Source organism: Alligator sinensis, unplaced genomic scaffold, assembly GCF_000455745.1.
Source record: "Alligator sinensis unplaced genomic scaffold, ASM45574v1 scaffold541_1, whole genome shotgun sequence".
Taxonomy (NCBI): domain Eukaryota; kingdom Metazoa; phylum Chordata; order Crocodylia; family Alligatoridae; genus Alligator; species Alligator sinensis.
Window position 1 is genome coordinate 200029 of NW_005842602.1, and position 21902 is coordinate 221930.

The 21902-nt window shown below is 45.3% G+C and overlaps 1 protein-coding gene across 1 annotated transcript in view; it reads right to left on the reverse strand.

The window, feature by feature from the left end:
- RASGRF2 (Ras protein specific guanine nucleotide releasing factor 2) overlaps nucleotides 1–21902 on the reverse strand; it is a 213336-nt gene that overhangs the window by 179846 nt on the left and 11588 nt on the right. The window contains exons 3-7 of the mRNA XM_025214753.1: nucleotides 9743–9890; nucleotides 8787–8876; nucleotides 5369–5622; nucleotides 1944–2023; nucleotides 1266–1459 (exon numbers count right to left, since the gene is read on the reverse strand). Of these exons, the coding sequence (XP_025070538.1) occupies nucleotides 1266–1459; nucleotides 1944–2023; nucleotides 5369–5622; nucleotides 8787–8876; nucleotides 9743–9890 (766 nt within the window). The remainder of the gene's footprint in view (nucleotides 1–1265; nucleotides 1460–1943; nucleotides 2024–5368; nucleotides 5623–8786; nucleotides 8877–9742; nucleotides 9891–21902) is intronic.

Consider the following 21902-nt stretch of genomic DNA (forward strand, 5'->3'; position numbering starts at 1 on the left):
GCAGGACCCCCCCTAGTTCTAGTATTCTGGGACTTAGTGAACAAGTTCCCTGTTCGCTCACTTCAGCCCCTTCATGATTGTATAGACCTCTAATATATCTCCCCTCAGCCTTCTCCTCTGCACTTTGAAGCCTTTTTAGTCTCTCTTGGTATGACAACTGCTCCATGCCCCTGATCATTTTCGCTGCCTTTCTCTATATTTTCTCTAGTTCTAATACATCTTTTTTGAGATGTGAGGACCAGAACTGCACACAGTTTTCAAGATGGATGGATTTGATGTTCTCCGTTTTGTTTTCCATTTCCTTCTTAATGATGGCCAGCATTTTATTGGGTTTTGGGTCCCTACTGGACACTAAGCTAATGTTTTAGAGAACTATCTACAATGAATCCAAGGTGTCTTTCCTGAGTTGTAACAGCAGCCCAGCATTGTGTACATAAGTTATTTTTCCCAACATGAATTACCTAGCACCTTTTAATATTGACATTCATCTGCCATTGTTTTGCCTGCTCACTTAGTCTAGTGAGCTTTCTGTAGCTTGCTGTGTTGGGGCCAGCAGCTGGGCAGCTAGGAAGAAAGCTAGCTGTTAGAGATAGCTGCCAAAAAGCAGGCAGCTCAGTAACAACAGGGTAGGAGAGACTGTCCTAGGGCTAGCTGCAAAGTAAGCTAACCAGGGAGCAGACATCTAGGCAGCCCAAAAGCAAAGAGCTACAAGCAGCTGGGCTAGGCTGCCAAGAAGGGAGGAAGGCAGGCTAGCCAGCAGGCCTAAATGGAAACCCCTATGGGTGGCTGGAGGGAGGAGTACATCCTTCACTGAACTCAACAGAGTCATTGAGGAGCAGGACTGCTTCTTGATTATGTGCCTGGTTCATGTACTAGATTTGGGGCTGATCTAACTTACACACAGTATACAGTTCCTTATGGACAGTTTTAGACTGCTAGAGCTGTTCAAGGTAAAAAATAGGCTTCTTGGTTTTTATTTATTTATATACATAAGTCCTCGTGTGTGGATTCCTGTATATATATATATATATATATATGCATGCAAGATCTTTACTATAAAATGAAACAAGTGTGTTTGGAGAATACAATTCCATAACATTACAGGCAGTATTCGTAACATCATGAGATAAGTGAAAGACTAAATTAACGTATACATTACCAATTTAATAAAGAAACTATTTTCAGAAATTGTTAATTTTTGTAACACAAAATGATTCAACTGGACTTTAAAAAAAAAACAGAACCGCAAAATGAATAGAGATTACCTGAAACATGGGATAAGTAAGGAATGTTTCCAGCATTCTTCCTTCACATGCTGGGTTAGCTTCATATTGCTTCAAGAGTTTGTCAAAATCTCTGTTTTGCTTACAGTTTGCCAGTACTTGTAGACTGTACTGATGATTCCGAACAAATTCTTGATAAATGTTCAGCATTGGCAGTAGAATATCAAATAAATCAGCTAGAAAGAATCAAGAAAATGATTTTCTAAGTATTCCTCCCTTGACAAATTCACTGGACATTCCATGTATCCCAAAATATAAAGTGATAGAAGCTGAAGTGAAATTACTATCATCAGCTCTGATTCCATTATATCTACAACATTTATTTCCCCTTTTGTGACAAAAAAAAGAAAAAAAAATCACTATTTTGACCCTAAAATAGCTGCAGAATAATACTGGAAAATTCTATCACAATTAAATATTGGCTCTTGTAGCAGAAACTGACTGCAAAGAGTCAATGCCAGTATTAATAGGGTGCCATTATTCCTCAAAAAGAATGACCACAAAGTAACACCCATAATTTTTCCAATTTAACATAAAATTGGATGGTTTCATTCTATAAATGTCTAGTGCACAAAAAGACAATTTAATTTGAAAAGTCACTGTGATGGTAAAACATACTATGGCAGTCTTATCATCTGAGCTAAAGTAGTAATAACTTACCTAAAATTAATGTAGGCCAATTTGCTATTCTTGCTTTTAATCCTTGATGAAATATTTCATGAAGAAACATTATAGTTTCGCTGAAAAACAAGTGTTAAAAAATTCATACCTTATTTTCCCATTAACAATTCACTGAAGAACACCCCTTCCTAATTATTAGAACATTTTGTACTTTGTGCATTGAGCTATTCTTTTATAACACTTGCATTACAGAAGTCAACATTTCTATTTCCATATATTGTTTCAGTTTTTAATGACTAAAATACAACTTTTTTATTCAACTATAATTTGATGTAATAGTTTAAAAACTCACAGTAGATCATGTAACTAAGGATTCAGTTCTTTTAATAATGGTGCTTATTAAATATCAAATTTAACACCCAGCCACTATTTTCATGGGGGGCTCCTGGCAGAGAAATTTAACACACAGCCACTATTTTCATGGGGGGCTCCTGGCAGAGGCTAAGGAATTGACCTTTCTCTCTCTTCTTACTCACATACTAGTTGATTTGCAATACTTTGGCCAAGAATTGCTCCACTTACTCCAAATTCCCATATTATTTAATAATAATAACATAATTTCAGCATAGCAGTAAGATGCAGAAAGCCACACTCAACTTTATGCTAGGTTTTATTGTCTATACAGCTGAAGCATACCTTATCACTTTTCTCTTAGATATGTGCTTTAAAACTGTTCTTCCTCTTACAGGTTAGGGACAGACATTCAAAAAGACTGAGCCTAAATTGATTCAGTCTTTCCAGATTAGTCTAACCTGGCTAGGCTGAATCAGTTTGTAACTGCACAAACACCCCAGAAACGCAGGCACATGCCTGCAGTGACTCAGTCTAGAAGCCGGGGAGAGGTGTGGGGGGCACTACAGCAGTCCCCCCTTCCCTTCCACAATGCTGAGCTGAGGGGGGCCATGGCCCGGCCCTGGCAGGATGCTCTGATTAGGGGTCTCCTGCCCCCCTGTTCTGGCCAGCCCAGCAGGGAATAGATAACACAGTGTTTATCACCCCTAACTCAGTGTTCATCACCCCATTAAGAAAACAAAAGAGGGACATTGCCAGCTACCTGTTGATTCTGTCTTTGTTCCATCTGCCACAGCATGGACCACAGCCAGCATATGGTCTGCTAGCTAATGCTGAGAGGTGTTTGGGTAATGCAGAGGAGACAGGGCAATCCCTGTTTAGCAGGGCATGGGGAGGGGACAGAGGGAACATGGGGAAGCCAGGCAGATGCCTGCAGTCTCTGTGGAGTTCCAGCCAGGGAGCAGAGGGGAGGGGCCAGCTCTGCTGGGGAGCAAAAAGCCCCGCCCAACCCAGAGAGCATGATGGCAATATAGTGTTTTAGATCAGTACTGTAATAGTGTGATTGCATCTTGACAGGAAACTGTGAAAGGGTGAAACAGGCAAGAATGGGTAATACTACTTGTCCCCTGATTAAGTTTGAAGAAAGAAGTAAGTCCTTTACCCAAAGGATTTAGGAGGTAGCATTCACTCAACTCAACTCCATTTCTGTTTCAGTTTCTGCCTACTTGTCCATATTTTATTGAACTTATTGCCAGTGGTGACGCGTAGGCGGTGCACAGGGGTGCACGTGCACCCCCTGAGAGCACTGGTGCACCCCCTGATAGTCAGCATTTCTGGGCAGGGGGCAGGTGAGAGCGCTGGTGCCCCCGAGACCACTGGCTAAGGAGTAAGGGCACCAGAAGAAGCGATCCCTGCGGTCCTCCCGCACCCAATCATGCCCACACAGAAGTGCCAGTGGAACACTGCTGCCACTTCTGAGTTAGCATGATTGGCCATGATTGGCACAATTGTCCGCAGGAGGACTCCCCGCCAGCCGCTGACTGGCCGCTTTGGGGGGGGGGGGCACCCCCCCCCCCCCCACACACACACACACACTCAGGAGGCACCAGTCACCCATGCTTATTGCCATAGTATTAGTAAACAGGATGATATACACAACTCAAATACCATGACTGTCGCAAAAAAAACTTTCTTCCCTACAGAAATAAATGACCTGGAGAGTCAGGCAAGAAACACGGAGTGTTCTCAGGCAGGATATGCCATCTTTAGAATCTATCACATGAAGCCATTAAGACCTTTATTGCTTTGTCAAGAACACTGGAAAAAGAGGAAAGAAAGTATCTGACAACTGAATCAGATGACTGGATTGCCTTTTCCTCTTTTAGCAGATCAAAAAACAGAATGTAAAATCACAAAGCTGACTAAGAGGTATAACCTGAAACTGTATGCCAGATTTTGTTTTGCTTTACATCCCAGGAAATACAGTTCATTACAACACTAAAGGGATGGAAGCTTAATATAGCTTGTGGCAGAATGCTATCTCTGTCTCTCCCCAAACTCTGCTATCAGGATGATGACCTACCTGACAATTTGGTTACCATGGTTACTGTAGAAGGCAGACACCCTTGGCCTCATCAGCTACAGGTAACCCTGAGTTGTAACCTGAGCTGGATCTGAGGGAGGGGGAAACCTGCTCCCTCTGCCTACGTTACTGACCTCAGACACCTGGGTGGGGGCTTAAACTCCCTATTGTTCTAAGCAATGTCATCATGACTAGGAGGGTGCTAGAGCCCCTGCCAGTCCACCTGGCAACCAGTGATGCATTTCAAATTGGTTGCTTGGCAGCCAACAGCTGCTGGCCTTAATTGAATCAGGTAAATGAGGTCATAAGGTCTATATAAGTTAAGGACTGCCCAGGAGGCAGGGTAGCAGCCATGATGAGAACTCTCAGAGAAGCTGCACCATCTGAAACTCACTCTCTCTCTTGAAACTCATGTTCAGTGATCTGCTTGCTTCCAGAGGGAATCTCCACCTGCCTCTGGATGATACTTATGAGTAAGCTACTTGAGATCTAACTAGATACATAGCTTGCAGTAACACAGATGCATAATCAAAGGCTGTCATGCCACTGTTTGCTCTAAGGGATTTCTCTGATATTGCTCTACCTGTACACTATTCCAGACCTACTCCTTGTAACCAGTAAAGTTCTCCTCTGTACCTAACATGGGAGACTTATTGGGAGACGGTCTAGATTATGCTTTGGGGTCCCCTTGCTTTGGTTGATTAAGGGAGACCACTATTTGTGCTTCAGACTACAGGAAGTACCCCAAATTCTTGCAGTGGGTCAAGGACTACAAGGCCTGTGTTTCCCAGGGGGCACAGGGCCAAAATCAGTTCAGACCCTGGGTGGTCGCGGCATTACCCCCAGGCTTGCGGGTGTGCTCCAGGAAGGGGGTCGGCCAGGTGTGAGGCGCCTCCAGGGATGCACTCAGAGCCTGGAAGGTGGTCAGGCTCAGTGAGGCAGGTGGCTCAGTGCAGGCCCACCACATAGCTCACCGCTTTGCTACTGTAAATTAGACTGCAATGGGGTGAAGTGGACAAAAATCAAATACCTGTTGAGGAAAATGCTACTAACATCATCGTGACTAATAGGTGGTTTCTTCGAACTTGCTGCCATTCTTAACGGCCTGAGAAAACAGTTCACAAGAACATAAAGTTGATGCACATATTCAGATTCAGCTTCGACCATGTTAAAAACTATCTGATTTCTCTTTCTCATGCTCTCTGCATGGGGAGAGCAAATATAATCTTGGACAATAGTCTTCCATTTTCTTCTGCACAACCAGCCTCGCATAAAGCTCTGAACCTAAAATGGCCAAAACAGAAAACAAAGACAGAATTGAAAAGCACTTACAGAAATGTATCAACAAATAAATTAAATTGGTTTTTAATGTCATGGCAAGAGCCCTTGGTATGACAAATGTCTTCATTTAAATAAGTAAATGTATACATATACACATACATTTTTTATATATATGTATATATATATATAAATAAAAGCTCTGCAAGTTCCCATGTTAACTGCCAAGGCCTAGCTTCCTTGTTAGTTGCCAAGAAGGGCTGGCATTCTTTACTGCTTTATTACTCTATAATTGCTTTGCAAATTAATTCTGAAAAGATATTCATTCATTAAAGAAAAAAAACCTAGTTATTTAGTAAAATCTGTTATCAGAAAATAGATTGAAAAAGCATTACACACATACAATGGTATCTGTTAGCATATGCTCAGATGCTGTGTCCTTGTATATGTTCTTCCCATCAATACAACTGCCTCTTCCTCTTCTTTCAGTCCCATCCCACTTTCCCCCTCACTCTCCCTGGTCATTTTCCAGCTTGTTATTCTTTTAAGTTACATTGTATTCTTCTTAGGAAAGGCAACCTAGGGCAGATTTTGATTCAGGATCACTAGCATAAATCTGGAGTAATTCCAATAAAATAAGATGCTTTGTTTCATATGCCTGTATAGCACCACATGTATCGTGTATACATATAAATAGCTGGCAACCACCCGCTGCCATAGATCTATGCTGACAGACTACTGCCCAAGAAGAAGGAAGCTTTTGCTATTCTTAAAAGGTATTTCTAGGACATGGCAAGTCTCTCCTGAAGTGCAGTATGCAGCCAAGTTAAAAGTGAATTAGAATTACCATATTTACTTGCATACCACGTGCACCCTTTCCCCAAATTCTGGGCATCCAAAATCGGAGTACATGTTTTAAGCAAGGAGGCTAATTTCCACTCCAGAATGGAGGCATGGGGATGCTGGAATAGCTGCCAGGGGTTGACACTGTGCTGGACTCCCTGCTGCAGGCAGAAGGAATAGAGATTACGCCTCAGTAATCACTTACTATCTCATTGTAAGTGCCACAGCTAACTTTTAACCTTGTCAAAGCCACTGCTAGAGTTGCTGCCAATACAACACAACTGAGAAGATGTGTACTTATTGAGTAACTGTATGGCCTGACAACAGAGAAGCATCAGTCTTCATATTCGAAGTTTCATTACAAATTCCTGTTCATTTAGCAAATTTTGGCAGTGCACCTTTGGGTGCCTGTCACTTTAAGGGCAGAGTCAGGTAGCTAGCAGGTGCCCAATGGTGGCAGCCATTTTGAGAACCAGGTATATAAAGGCTGCAGTTTGCTGCTGCCAGCCCAGGTGGAAACATTGCCTGGCTGAGCTGCAGCAGGAACACGTGGAGGTAAGGGCAAGAGCTTATGAGGATGACTAGGAGGCTCTTGGTCCTGGGCATGATCTAAAACTGCACCCTGCTGGGGATGGGTGGCCTGGCGGGTTTCCTGGTGGCATGGGAGCCCCCAGGAAGTGCCAGACCAGTTACCACCCCAGTAAAAGGTGGGTTGGGGCACCTTTACCCCTAGCCCCCACAATTGGGTGGGTATGAGGGTCAGGCATGGCTACCACCACCTGAGACCTAGGGGATGGAAGACCCCAGGAGAGGAGTGGGGCCAGGAACAGCTGCAGTCTCCTGAGCCAGCAGGGGAAGAAGATCTCAGAGGCCCCTGGTTGGGGATAGCTGTGTGGCCCTGGAGAGAAAGGGCAGTTGTTAAGTCCCTGAGTGGGCAGGGATGTAGGTGGTACCACACAGAGTAGGGTTGAATGGGAGTAGGCTTGAAGGACTGCGTGAGGGGGGCCAAGTAGGGCCGAACTGGGAGTAAACCTGAAGGGTAGCACAAGGGCCAGCCCTATGAGTAGTTGAGTGTGAGGGTGATGGGAAGACCCCAGGATGGGGCGTAGTGTAGAGGCCCTAGAGTGAGCATAGTAGAAACCCCATGTGTGGGGAGTAGGACAAGGTATGTTTTTGGATGCCTGAGGCTGTTGTTGGGCCTGAAGCCAAATAGCGGGGGCTCAGACAGGAAGATAGGGGTGAATCCTGACCCTGGTAAGTCCTCTACTGAGAGGAGGCCGAGCGTGGGTCAAAAATTACAGCAAGGGAGAGCACAATAACCTGCTGCTCCAGGGAGGGAGTGAGAGTCCCTGTGAGACCCAGGAGTACCAGTCGTGGTGTGAGAGAACATCATCTGCAAGGCTTGGGATGCAGTACAGGGTGGTTGGAGCTGCATACATAGGCCCAGGAGAACAGGGCCATCAAAGGGCAGCCTCCTGCCTAATTAAGACACCAATTATTAAACAACAAGGCATGGCAGATCAGAGAGGCAGGGGGTTAGCCTAGAAACAGGAGGGCGGGGAAGGCCCTCTGTTATACAGATTAAGTCCAGATACAGTGTTCCAGAACGCAACCTGGAACACTTCAACAAGAAGAGGCAAGTGAAAACCTAAGCACAAAGTAATAACACAAATAATTTCATGTTCTGGGGATGGGACATAAATAGACTGATGACTTTTTCAAGAACATAAGTTCCAGAGATGCCGTACATGGCAGAACTAATCAAACACTCGCATACATCTACTAAGGCATCTCAAGCAAGGCTAAGGATGTCATCCTCCCTCTCTATAGGCTAGACATAAAGCTTCTTCACAAGCCAAGTGCCAAGGGTGGTACAGTCACCCACCCTGGCAATCTTTACAAAGCATTTTGATGCCCATCTTGCTAGGGTCATCTGACCCCAACAGTCTTTCCTGCCCAAGTGCATGGGGGCTGGACCTGATGATCTGTGAGGTCCATTCTGGCCCCCAACTCTGAAGCTATAAAACTATTGTGTGTGTGGGTCTGCAAAATATGTATGCAACACATACAGGCACATTTTTAGAGCATGGTTATCTTTATCCATAATCAAGAGTAGTAAAACCAGAGTATCTGCATGTTATATATTTAAATGAAAATTGGATTGGTACCCCGCTGAATGCCATTCATAGTATCCTGAAGCAACTGCTACCAAAAAGATCAAGTTAATAACTGGCATCAAACTGCTTTCTGGTCTTCCAAAAGTTGTATACTGCGTGCAGAAATAAGACATGCACTGGGCTCTCCAAGCAGAGTATATTGCAGTCTACCTTTTTAATTTTTTTTATATCTGGATCTTCGTCTTCCTGGTTGCTTTGATATGGCCGCATTCGTTCCTTGGTTTTATTGAGAGCTACAATCTGAAAAAGGAACATATTCTATTTATGTGCGTGTCAAGATTTTGAAATGCATTCCATTATAGCATTTAAAGTAGGGCCTTTTTTCTCTTCAGAGGCCCTTCTAGAAACTTTTTATGATTTCACAACATAAGCTTCCTTCTGGTCAAGGAGACCTGGACATACCCTTCTCTTAAAAATGTTGCTCCTGATTCAGCCAGTATTAAGATGTATTTATTTTCTACAACTTGCTAGCTCAGGATCATTTTGAAATTACAGTAACTACCCCCTTATATAATCAATCACAGTAACTACTCCATTATAATCAAATATTGTCCTCTATGCAAAGTGCAGTTCTGGGATAACATATGATATCGAACCAAAAAGAATGTTCTGAGGACCCAACAATGTTTTGTTAAGAGAAACATCAAGAAATATGAGTAACAGAATCCAAAACATAAGATGACAAGTCTTTAAAAAATTTCTGCTGATACAGCAGTCTAATAAACTATATAAGGGCTGTCCAACTTGTAGCTCAGAGGGTGTTAATATCTGTCATCTGAGAGCTCCCACCCAACCACCAGTCCCCTCATTGTTCTGGCTGCTGTTGCCGCTACCAGTGTCTCCAGACTCCCCCTATTACCTTCGACTTCTGCCTTCTGTCCCTGCCTCTGGAGGGACCGGGGCCTTTAGGACCTAAGGGGCTAAGTACTTTAAAAAAGAAAATTTTGGACCTAGTGCTTTCAAGATGACTACTGGCTCTTTACCTTACTGCTATATTTCCATAAAAAGTGCAGCAATACAACATGCAATAATAGTAATACAGAAATCAAACTCTATTAAATCAATGACATATCAATTTGCAATTACATGCTAATTTTAGCAAATACCTCAGATTTAAGTCTTTCAATTTCCGTGTCTTGATCTTCAAGTTGATGTCGAAGCTGATTGGCTGCAATCTTTTCAGTTTCTACAATCTGAACTAGATGAATATACTTCTGCATTAACACTTCTCTCTCAATCAGAATGTCTGAGTAACTAGAAATGAAAATAATGAAATTAGTAAAATAGCCCAATATTAATTTCCAAAGCTTCTTGCTAGATGATGCTGACAGAGAAAAACTCACTTTTATGGCAAGCAACATTCCTTTTTTTAAATCACGCTTATTTTATATATATAAAATAAACATTTTAGTACAGTCATAAAACTTTGAAACCTATAAATGTTACAGGATTTTAAAATATCTTTTACTTTTACAAGAAAGGTCTGTCTTATCATTACTACAAGTTCTGGTAGTCAAATCATAAGGAAAAGCAACAACAAGGTATTTTATTTTAAAATATTGTATTCAGACTAAGCCCAGAAACTTTATTAATTTATTTTTTCCATCAAATGCTTTACTTTTCCTTTGTATTTCCTACTACCATATTGTTTTGCATACAGCATACCCCCAAATAAAGCACATGCCTTGTTTTTGGAAGGCAGAATGTAGGGGGGAAAAGATTTTTCCAGAGTCCTGGTCAACTGTGTGATATTGAGTGCCCCGCAACTGTGGCATTGCAGGAGAGACTGATGAGGCAATAGGAACTGCCTGGTGTAGTAGACTGTTTCCTGGGGATGCCACACTTCCTGGACACTCTATGCTCCAAGGACAACTCACACCAAGTTCCCAGGACGACTCATTCCATATCACACAACATTATACCCAGACTCTTCTAAGGATATTAGCAAGACTGTTACTTCTTAACTGTCAGCAGTTTTTTATATATGTTCCTGTAACTAAAATGCTGTTGCCATATCATAAGCCTCATCAATATACTACCAGCAGCTCACTTGCTGTTTCAGGCATAAGCTACAGTGTTCAGCCAATAGCAACAGCTGTGAGAGGGTTAACACAATACTCTGTCCCTCCAGCTTGTTGAGCCATACTAGTGGCAGCCATCTTGGCAGCTGCATGACACGCACAGTGAATCCAGGTGTGCTTCTTTTCGAGCAAAGAAAACAGCTTCCCCTTAACATACATCCCAATTTGGGAAGGCTGATTTGAGGAGAAAGGTACACATTATATGCAAGAAAATATGGTACTTAGTGTGGCAAAGTGCGGTCCCTGATTAGCCACAGTGCTAGTTTCCCCACCTGCCTTTGGGCATGCCACCCACCTGTCTCACCTGCCATGCCTTGTTAATTAATCATGTTGTTTATTAAGGCGGGAGGCCGCCCATTCTTCTCTCGAGGCCAGGGTACACTATCTGTTGCTCCGTTCCTCCCCTACACCGCAGCCCAAGCCTGGCAGATGGCATCCAGATGACCCAATGCTCCCGGCCTACATCCAGGCCAAGCTTAGCCCTTGTTGTCAAGCCACAGACACATGCACATTCATACCACCCTCCTCTCACTAGGGCCTCACACACTCCCCCCTCACTCCCAGGGTCTCTTTCACACGTCAACAACTTGTACTGCCTTGCTCCCTCTGGGAATGGGCCTCTTAGGCCACAGGCTTTAGTTAGCTCATACCTTGTGTGGCAGACGTGCCGTCTTTTGGGCCTCTCCCGTGACCCTCACCAGGGTAGTGGCCAGTCAATTACCTGACCGGATCTAAGCTTGCCCTGGCTCCTTCTGGGGCTGGGACTCCACACTGTCCCCTCACTGAAACCACCCCCTCACTGGGGCTCTACATCTCACGCTACCCCGCTCACTGGGGCTCCACATCTCCGTCCCCTCACTGAGGCTCCAGACCTGCCCCCTCACTAGGGGTCCTCATTTCTGCCCCCTCACTGGGGCTACGGGGCTTCCCTCCCCTGTGGGGCTCAGGTGGTCGTAGCCGTGCCTGGCCCCAACTACCTCTCCTCGGGGTTGTGCACCCCACAGGGCTCAGGTGGCTGCAGCTGTACCTAGTCTCCACTCGTTCTTAACCCACACCACGACTGGTGCTCCAGAGTCTCACAGGGACTCTCACTCCCCCTTTGGAGCAGCAATTATTGTGCTCTACTATAGTTCTTACTTTCAACCCACACTCGAACTCCCAGCGGTGGAGGGATTACGGGGGTCAGGACTCACCCCTCTCTCAGACTGAGCCCCCTTACTCCGCCTCTGGCCCAAACTGCAGCCTCAGGCATCAGAAGACATCTCTTGGCCACCCTCACTAGGGCTCCTCATCTCTGTCCCTCTCACTGGGGCTCCACACTGCCCACTTACTGGCGCCACAGGGTTTCCCTCCCCGGTGGGCTCAGGTGGCCATATCCATGCCTGGCCCCAGCTACCTTTCCTCAGGGTCCTACACCCCATAGGGCTCAGGTGGCCACAGCTGTGCCTGGCCCCAACTAACTCCGATGTCACATGACCCACCCAAAGGTGAGGGCTAGGGTTAAGGTGTCCCTACCCGCCTTTCACCAGGTGGTAACTGGCCTGGCATTTCCTGGGGGCTCCTGCGCCACTGAGAGCCCCACCAGGCCACTCACTCCCAGCAGGGTACAGTTTTAGGCCAGGACCAGGAGCCTCCAACCATCCCCTGCAGCTCCTCCCTTACCTCCAGGATGTTGCATACTGCCTGGCCTGCCAGCAGGGAACTGCTCTATTTATATCGGTGGCCAGAGGTCTAAAATGGCCGTCTCAATCAAGCACCTGCTAACTGCTTGGCTCCGCTCTTAAAGTGGCAGGAGGCACCAACAGTGCCCTGTCACATTTGGCATTCACTCTATCTACACCTATTAATCTGGCGACATGCCTGTGGCAGGGCACTGGTTGTGCCTGCCACTTTAAGGGCCTGGAACTGGCAGCTCCCAGGTGCCTGATGCGGGCAGCCATTTTGGATCTGGGGCTGCCCATATAAACAGGGCAGTTCTGCTGCTGGAGGCCCAGGTGACAACATCACCTGGCTGGAGGGCTGCTGATATCATCTGGAGGTAAGGGTGGAGCTGTAGGGGATGGTAAGAAGGCTCCTGGTCCTGGGTACAACCTAAAACGGCACCCTGCCAGGAGTGGGTGGCCTGGCGGGGCTCCCAGTGGCACAGGAGCCCCCAGGAAATGCCAGGCCAGTTACTACCCCGGTGAAAGGCAGGGCGGGGCACCTTAACCCCTAGCCCCCACAACTGGGTGGGTTACCCCTTGTTTGGAGGGTCTGGAAGGTGGACCCCAGAGAAAGAGTATGAGGCCATGGACTCACAAACCTGCCTGATATTTCCCCCGACTAGTCAATGCTGGGGCCAGGACTGGAAGGGTCAAAGGGCCAAGGGGCCCACTGCAAGGAACGCCCAAGAGCTGAGGGCCTGGGGTCCCGACTGGCCTGGAGGTGGGCCAGGGCTCATAGCCCAAGGTCCTGGGGGGGGACCACACCCGTGAGGGGGATAGCAGATCAGGGAGCCATGTTTGCCGAGAATGAAGGCGGATTAGGCTGCCGGAATGGAGGGATCGTAGAGGGGTTCAATAGTAGGATTCTGGGACCCAGCAAGGGGCCGGTGATTATGAGAACTATGGATGCCATCCATGAGGCTTGGGCTGTGGGGTAGGGAAGGAAAGGAGCCGCAGAAAGCGCCTCCTGGCATCGGGGCAGAGAATGGGCAGCCTCCCGCTTATTAACATCTATTAAATAATTAACAAGGCGTGGAGGATAAGAAGGCAGGCGGTTAACCCAAAAACAGGTGGGCGGGCCACAGTTGACTCTGCCCCAAGAAGGCCCGCTGTTACAATGCCCTAAGTAGGACTTTATATTCATATTTAATAAATACAATGAATTATTTAATTTTGGGTTTGTTTTGTTTTTATATATTTCAGGGGTTTTTAAGCCAATTTAATATACCAATAGACTTTTTTTTTCAATTAGTCTCAGAAATTATACCATGGTTGCTTTTTCTTTCTCTCCTTTCCTGGTGTCTTATTCCTGCATTCTGACAAAACACTGTATCTCTAAGCCAAATCATATGCTACTACCAGAACTATTACCAAACTCATTATTAGGGAAAGGAAAAACTTCATGAATTTTCATTGTATCACATTTTAAAAGTCAGTTCTTCCTACCTAAAATCTTGGCTTCACTATTGTTTTCCATTCAATTGATTCTCATTTAAATAGATACTGTTTTGTACAGAAAAAAACATAAACCTACAAAGTACCATTTACTCTGGCCCCAATTCAGCTAAGTACGTAAGCATGTGCCTAGCTTTTAGTCTACGAACAGGCTTACTGCAGTCAAGCAGAGTGTTGACATGCTCGAAACCATTTTATTAAACTGCATGGCACCTTCTTGAAAAAAGCTCTAAATCTTTTGTGCATGCTCTTTTAAATGATTTGTGGTTAATTTTTACCCATAATATTATGGCAAAATGTTGACTATTGACTTTCTTCTAACCTTTTGGCAGGAAAGGACTTGGAATAAAAAGGATCACACTCAGTTATTCTTACTGAATATCTTTTAATTTTACATTTCCTCCCTTATTTTGTAGAAATAATTTATAATTAACATTTTAATTATTTTATTTCGGGACATTATCTAAAAATATTTTAAAATTTTAAAAGTAAATATCCATATTCTCTGAAACTTCAACTTTGTAAATGAACTATCAATTCAGTAAGAATTAGTTGAGTTGTGTACAGGAAGTGGCCAAGATTTAGTATGGCTATCATATTCAGTTGTTGATCTAATACACAAGTTCAGATTTCATATAATGGGAAGGAGATCCCAAAGCCATAATAAAATAATTTTTCTCCAGATGGCTACTGGCTACTGGGGATGACCTAATCAGCAACCTAGTGATTGATGGGAAGCTGGGTGACAGCGACCAGGAGCTGATCACCTTCACCATCTGCTGTAAAGCTGGCAAATCAGTCAGCAACGCTTAAGTCCTTGACTTCAGGAAAGCTGACTTTGACAAGCTCAGGAGGCTTGTCAGTGAGGCCCTAAGGGACCACAACTCTAGGGGGAAGGGAGTTCAGGAAGAGTGGTTGCTCCTCAAGGGAGCGATCCTCAATGCACAAGCTAATTCTATTCCATCTCGGATGAAAGGCAGCAAGAGGGCACAGCAGCCCCCCCTGGCTCTCCAGGGATCTAGCAGACCTCCTGAGGCTAAAAAGTAAGGCCTACAAAGGATGGATGATGGGATTTACCTCCAAGGAGGAATATTCTGCACTGGTCCAGTCCTGCAGGGAGCAAACCAGGAAATCCAAGGCTGCAACTGAACTCTAACTAGCCTCGAGCATCAAGGACAATAAAAAGTCCTTTTTCAGGTATGTGGGGAGCCGAAGGAAAAGCAAGGGCAACATCAGACCCCTGTTGAACAAGATGGGACAATGACAACTGACGCCCAGGATAAAGCCAACCTATTAAATGGGTACTTTGCATCGGTCTTTCATCAGTCCCATGGGACACCCATGTCTGCTACGGGACAGGGAGGTCCAAGTGAGAGAGATCCCTTGCCCTCCATCAATGCTGACCTCGTAAAGGAACACCTTGAGAAGCTGGATATCTTCAAGTCAGCAGGCCCTGACAATTTACACCCCAGGGTACTCAAGGAGCTGGCGAGCATCATAGCCCAGCCTCTGGCAGAGATCTTTGAGAACTCCTGGCGCTCTGGTGTACTGCCTGAAGACTGGAAGGCCAATGTGGTGCCTATCTTCAAGAAAGGGAGGAAAGTGGATTCAGCAAATTATAGGCCCATCAGCCTGACTTCTATCCCGGGGAAGATCTTAGAAAAGTTTATTAAAAAGGCCATCCTTAATAGACTGGCCGACGCCAGTATACTGAGGGATAGCCAGCACGGGTTTGTTGTTGTGGAATCAGAAAAAATATATGCCTTAAACTTTGATTATTTTAGTTATAAGATGACATAACCGCTTTGTGGAGAATTGCTGGCTCTGTATAGTAGAACAGATAAGGGAAAGTGTTTGTTCTTTGTAACTCCTCTGCAACTGCTTCGCTCACCGCGGCCTTGAAGATAGCAAAAAGTATGTACAACTCTGATTTCCAGGTGCAAGAAGGAGGTTTGTGAACTAACCTCGCCTCCCCCATAAGTTCCTTCCTGATTACAGCAAAGAAGTAATGAAGTAATATTATAGCCGCTTTTCATGCTAATTTCACTATATGATCACGTGAGTTGTAAGCAACTGTTAAAAAGTATATAAGCCTCCTGATTTTGCTCTTGGGGGGGACCCCTTCCAAGTGCTTGGGAAATCCATGTCACTTTGGAATCCCCCCCTACAGCTGTAGTTTCTTTTGAATAAAAGCTTCTGCTGACCTGACCCAAAAGTATGCTGCATGTGTTTCCACGACAATTCCTGGTGCCGTGACTCGGATCCAGAACACAGGCTGAGAAAGGAGGACCGCAGACTGCCCCCCCCCGAACCCCGAGGCGCCAAACTTGAGAGGTAAGAGACCTAATTCAAAATCTCTATTGGGGTTTCGGAGGAGGACTGCCTGTAGGCTCCCAACTTGGCCGTGGTAACTGGATCTGAACCTTGTTAAAACAGGTCAGTCTGAACCTTACTGCCGGCTAAAATTTTCTGTCTGGTAAAGGATCCCATTTTGTGTCTGGTAACGTACGTTTTATTTAGGGAGAAACTGTATGAAGCACCTTCATCCTACAGCACATCGGGCTTGTCGTTAATTAACTAAGGCGGTGTGGGGGAGGAGGTCTGGCTGACTGAATGAATGTGCATGTGTGTGTATTTAGAAATATGAGCCACTGACCAGGTCTGAGACTACGGTTGGGTTCAGCCGCCCCAATTCTGCCTGACAGGGCAGTTTTGAAAGCAAGGGGGCCCAACTGGAACCTCGTGACCCAGTGGACAGGGCTTCCCAGTGATTGAATAAATGTGTGTGTGTGCATTTAGAAAAATGAGCCACTGACCAGGTCTGGGACTAAGGCTGGGTCTAGCCGCCCCGATTCTGCCTAAAAAAGGTAGCGTCGAAAGCAAGGGGGCCCAGCTGAAACCTCGTGACCCAGTGGACAGGGCGTCTGAGTGATTTTGTCTTTTCCAAACCCCTTGTCCCAGTAGCTTCTGCCGAGAGCAGGAGTGAAAGGATTCCTCTTGTGTTTCCCTTCCCATTTCCATTTTATGAGCCGGTGTCGGGTCAGAAGCCTTTTGTCTGGGCAGTGAAAAACTGCGGGGCAAGGCACTGAGCGAGGCTCAGGGGTGATCTGATAGCCACCTATAAGTTTATCAGGGGCGACCATCAGCATCTGGAGGAATGTTTGATCACCAGAGCGCCCCCAGGGATGACTAGGTCAAATGGTTATAAACTAATGCAAGACTGTTTCAGGCTGGACATAAGGAAGAATTTCTTTACTGTCCAAACCCCCAAGGTCTAGAATAGCCTGCCATCGGAGGTGGTTTAAGCACCTACATTGAACACCTTCAAGAGTAAATTGGATGCTTATCTTGCTGGGATCCTATGACAACAGCTGACTTCCTGCCTTCAGGCGGGGGGCTGGACTCGATGATATTCCGAGGTCCCTTCCAGCCCTAATGTCTATGAAGTCTATGAAGATGTATTATGAAAAAGATAAAAGTGTGGAACGTCCCACTACACTACTAAAGTGTTGTTGTTTTTTTATTATGGTAAATTAGTCCAGGTAGTAAATAGTCCAGGTAAGTACCACTAAGAATCAGAATGGGCAAGTAGGAAGGGCACCCACTGGGGGGGTCTTAGATGCCGCTATACTGATGCTAGGAGCATGGGGAACAAGCAGGAGGAACTTGCACTCCTGCTTGAAAACAAAGAATTCGACCTGGTTGGGCTAACAGAAACTTGGTGGGATCCTACCCATGACTGGGCAGTGAACAGTGAGGGCTATAGGCTGTACAGGCAGGACAGAGTAGGGAAAAAAGGGGGGGCATTGCTCTCTATGTTAAGGAGCAGTATACATCTTCTGTAGTTAAGTTGGGACAAGAGGAAGGGCAAATTGAGGCACTATGGGTCAGGTTACAGGGGGGTTGGGGTGAAAGGGACTTGGTAGTGGGGGTCTACTACAGACCCCCACACCAGGGGGATGAGTTAGATCTAGAATTCTCAAGACAGCTCTCAGAGGCAGCACATTCAAAGGAACTGGTAGTCATGGGTGACTTTAACTTCCCAGACATCTACTGGGAAAAACAGGCAGCCAGGTCTGCCCATTCACGAAAGTTTCTAACCTCCTTGCAGGACCTTCACCTATCACAGGAGATACACATTCCCACTAGGAGAAATTCCTTACTAAACTTGGTACTGGCCACAGACGATGACTTGGTGGGGGATCTGCAGGTGCAAGGTAACCTAGGGGATAGTGACCACCTATTGATAGGTTTCACTATCTGGAGAAAGGTGGAGAAAATAACTAGCAGGGCAGAAGTGCTAGACTTCAGGACGGCCAACTTCAACAAGCTCAGGAGATTAGTTAGGGAGGGACTGACTGGTAAAAGCCTTGGGGACATGGGAGCCCAGGAAGGGACTAATCCTGCAGGCAAAGAAAAGGACCATCCCAGTACACATAAAAGCGGGTAAAAAAGCAAATAAACCCTCTTGGTGGAGCAGGGAAATCCAGGAGAACCTGGAGGGAAAAAAAGAGGCCTACAGCCTGTGAAAGCAGGGGGCTGCCACCAAGGAGTATACCTGCTTGGCTCAAGCTTGCAGGGAAACGGTGAGGAGACCCAAAGCCAAAATGGAGCTTAGGCTGGCAGCAAAAGTCAAGGATAACAAAAAGGCATTCTTTAAGTACATAGGAAGCAAAAAGAAGGTGCAGGATAATTTAGGGCCCCTTCAGGATGAACTAGGACAACTGGTAACTTCTAAGTGATTTCTTTGCATCTGTATTCTTGGACAAAAATACAAATATGCATCCCATTGGGACCTTAGGTAAGCCCAGTATAGCTACCAGCCCACCAACTGTTTGTGCTGACATAGTAAAGGAACACCTGGAGGGGTTGAATGTATTTAAGTCAACAGGTCCTGATGATCTTCATCCTAGGGTACTTAGGGAATTAGCTAGTGTCATAGCAGAGCCGCTAGCACAACTGTTTGAGCACTCGTGGTGCTCAGGACAGGTCCCAGAGGACTGGAAAAGGGCTAATGTGGTCGCTATTTTCGAGAAGGGGAGGAAGAAGGAACTGGGTAACTATAAGCCGGTTAGTCTCACCTCTATTCTTGGCAAGACCTTTGAGAAAATTGTTAAGGATCACATTTGTAGGGGACCAGCAGGTAAAATGAGGCTAAGAGGCAATCAGCATGGGTTCATAGCAGGCAGATCCTGCCTGACTAACCTGGTCTCATTTTATGACCGAGTCACAAAATGCTTGGATGAAGGAATAGAGGTAGATGTGATTTACTTAGATTTCAAGAAGTCCTTCGACACAGTGTCACACCCAATTCTTATAAATAAACTAAACAGTTGCAATGTAGATTATTACACAGTCCGGTGGGTAGAAAAATGGCTTACGGGACACACCCAGAGAGTGGTGGTGGACGGGCCAGTTTCTACCTGGAGTAACATGGGCAGCGGAGTCCCCCAAGGCTCTGTCCTGGGACCGGTACTATTCAATATCATTAATGACTTGGACGAGGGAGTAGAAAGCACCCTGTCCAAGTTTGCTGATGACACCAAACTATGGGGAGAGGTACACAAACCAGATGGCAGGGAGCGAATCCAAGTTGATTTGGCAGACTGGGGAAATGGGCTGAACAGAATAGGATGCAGTTTAGCATGGACAAGTGTCATGTGTTGCACCTGGGGAGGAAGAATCATCAACACTCCTACAGCCTGGGAGGGACCATTCTAAGTAGCACAACTACGGAAAGGGATCTCGGAGTCGTAGTCGACTCCAAAATGAACACGAGTCACCAGTGTGATGAGGTAATAAGTAAAGCTAGCCGCACCCTTTCTTACATAAGTAGGGGCATCGCAAACAGGTCTAGGGAGGTGATACTTCCCCTCTATGTGGCACCGGTCAGGCCACAGCTGGAGTACTATGTCCCTTTTTGGGAACTGCACTTCAGAAGGGATGTGTATGGCCTGGAGAGGGTTCAGAGGAGGGCCACTCATCTGGTTAAAGGCCTACACAAAAAACCCTATGTGGACTGATTGGGAGATCTGAACCTCTTCAGCATCCACAGGAGGAGGCTGAGAGGTGATTTCATGGCTGCCTACAAACTCATCAGGGGGGACAACAAGAAATAGGGGATACAGTGTTTACCCAGGGGCCTGTTGGGGTAACTAGAAACAATGGCCACAAACTGGAAGAGAGCAATTTTAGATTAGACATCAGGAAAAAATTATTTACAGTAAGGGTCGCTAAAATATGGAATAAGCTTCCAAGGGAGGTGGTGCTGTCCCCTTCCTTGGAAGTGTTTAAAACAAGATTGGACAAACATCTGGCTGGGGTCATCTTACCCCAGCACTCTTTCCTGCCCAGGCAGGGGGTCGGACTCGATGACCTGCCCAGGGCAGGGGGGTTGGACTCGATGATCTAATAGGTCCCTTCCAACCCTAACAACTATGAAACTATAATAAATGCTCACCCAAACAGCTATGCACATTTTTAAACTGTATTCCTGGAGAAATCATATAGAAAATATTATGTACATTTCGTGCAGAATATTCAGTGGCTGTAATGACATATACTAATGCAGATAGTTTTACAGAGCTATATCTATTTATTTCAGTTGCGAGAATCTTATTTGGTAGGAGGTATGGTACTTAATTTCTCATCTTACATCTAAAAAAGCATTTTACTGGTCAAGGTTTTACTGGTCATCTGGTTCAATTAAGAACTAAGGTAAGTTTATTTTTTTTCAATGATAAATGGAAGAACTTGAAAATACAGGGTTAGCAGCTGCATTTTAGAAATTATGTCTCACTCATCATGAGCTCTGTGCAACTCTAGACTTTCACTGTCCTCCTGTAAGGAATATTTCATTAAGAAAAATCTCTTTCCTATTTAACTGTAAGGCTTGTAGGACATGGGAATAAGTTGCCTCTGAAAGTTACAGCAAGTTGTGGAATCTCCTTCAGCAGGGGCTTTCAAGAGGCATCTGTTTGGAATGGTTCAGGAATAGCACATCCAATCTCTGTGCACAGGGTTAGATTAGATTACCTTTATAGGACTGGAAGGGACATTAAATTCTATGGTCTATGAAAAAGATCTGAAATAATGTCCTTTTCTTAAAGTATATGAAGACACTTTTCCTTTTTTTGTGTTTAGGGCTATGTGCTGGTTGCTTCCACCCCACTACCTCCCCTTTTTTCTGCTTATATGTGTAATGGTGTTTTTAAGCTTCCCCAGAGACACTGGGTGCTGGCTATAGCTAAAGCTGGGGACTTCAATTAGGGTGTGCCAATCCTCTTGCTAAGAACAAAGCCAGAGGTTCCTGGTTAGAGCAGGGGCAGGCAATTATTTTGGGCAGAGGGCTGCTTACTGAGTTTTGGCAAGCCATCGAGGGCGGCATGACAGGCAGTCAGGGGCAAATATATATTAATTTTCTAAATTTTTTAGGGGACCCATGGGCTGGATGGAATGACCTGATGGGTGGCATTTTTGCCCACTCCTAGGTTAGAGGGTCTTGTGCTCTGCTCAGGCCCAGATGACCATATTTGGAGTCAGGAAGGAATTTTACCCCATGGTCATTGGTATGGACTGTGGGAGTTTTTGCCTTTCTCTGTACCAGGGGGCATGGCCCTGTACTTGGCCCTTCTTCCGTGTATATTGACAACGTTTTATAGAAGCAGGACATTGGCTGCTGTAATTCCCCTGCTTTACCTGTGGCAGGTTAGAGTGTTAGGTCTATATTGTGTCAGCATTGAGGGTACCCTTATATAGAGTTTAGATTATGGTTGCAAGGAATGGTTTGGATAGGGATGATTGCGCTTCAGGCAGGGGGGTGGACTAAATGACCTCTGGAGGTCCTTTCCAGCACTACTTCTCTATGACTCTATGAAATGTTTACACCAATCCCCAATCTAAGGCTACTGCTACACATTACATATATTGTGGAGTTAACTGATTAATTGCACAATAAATTTAGACCAGCCACAAGTGCAAAGTAATTATCACACAATTAGCTGGTTAATCACACAGTAAATTAAGAC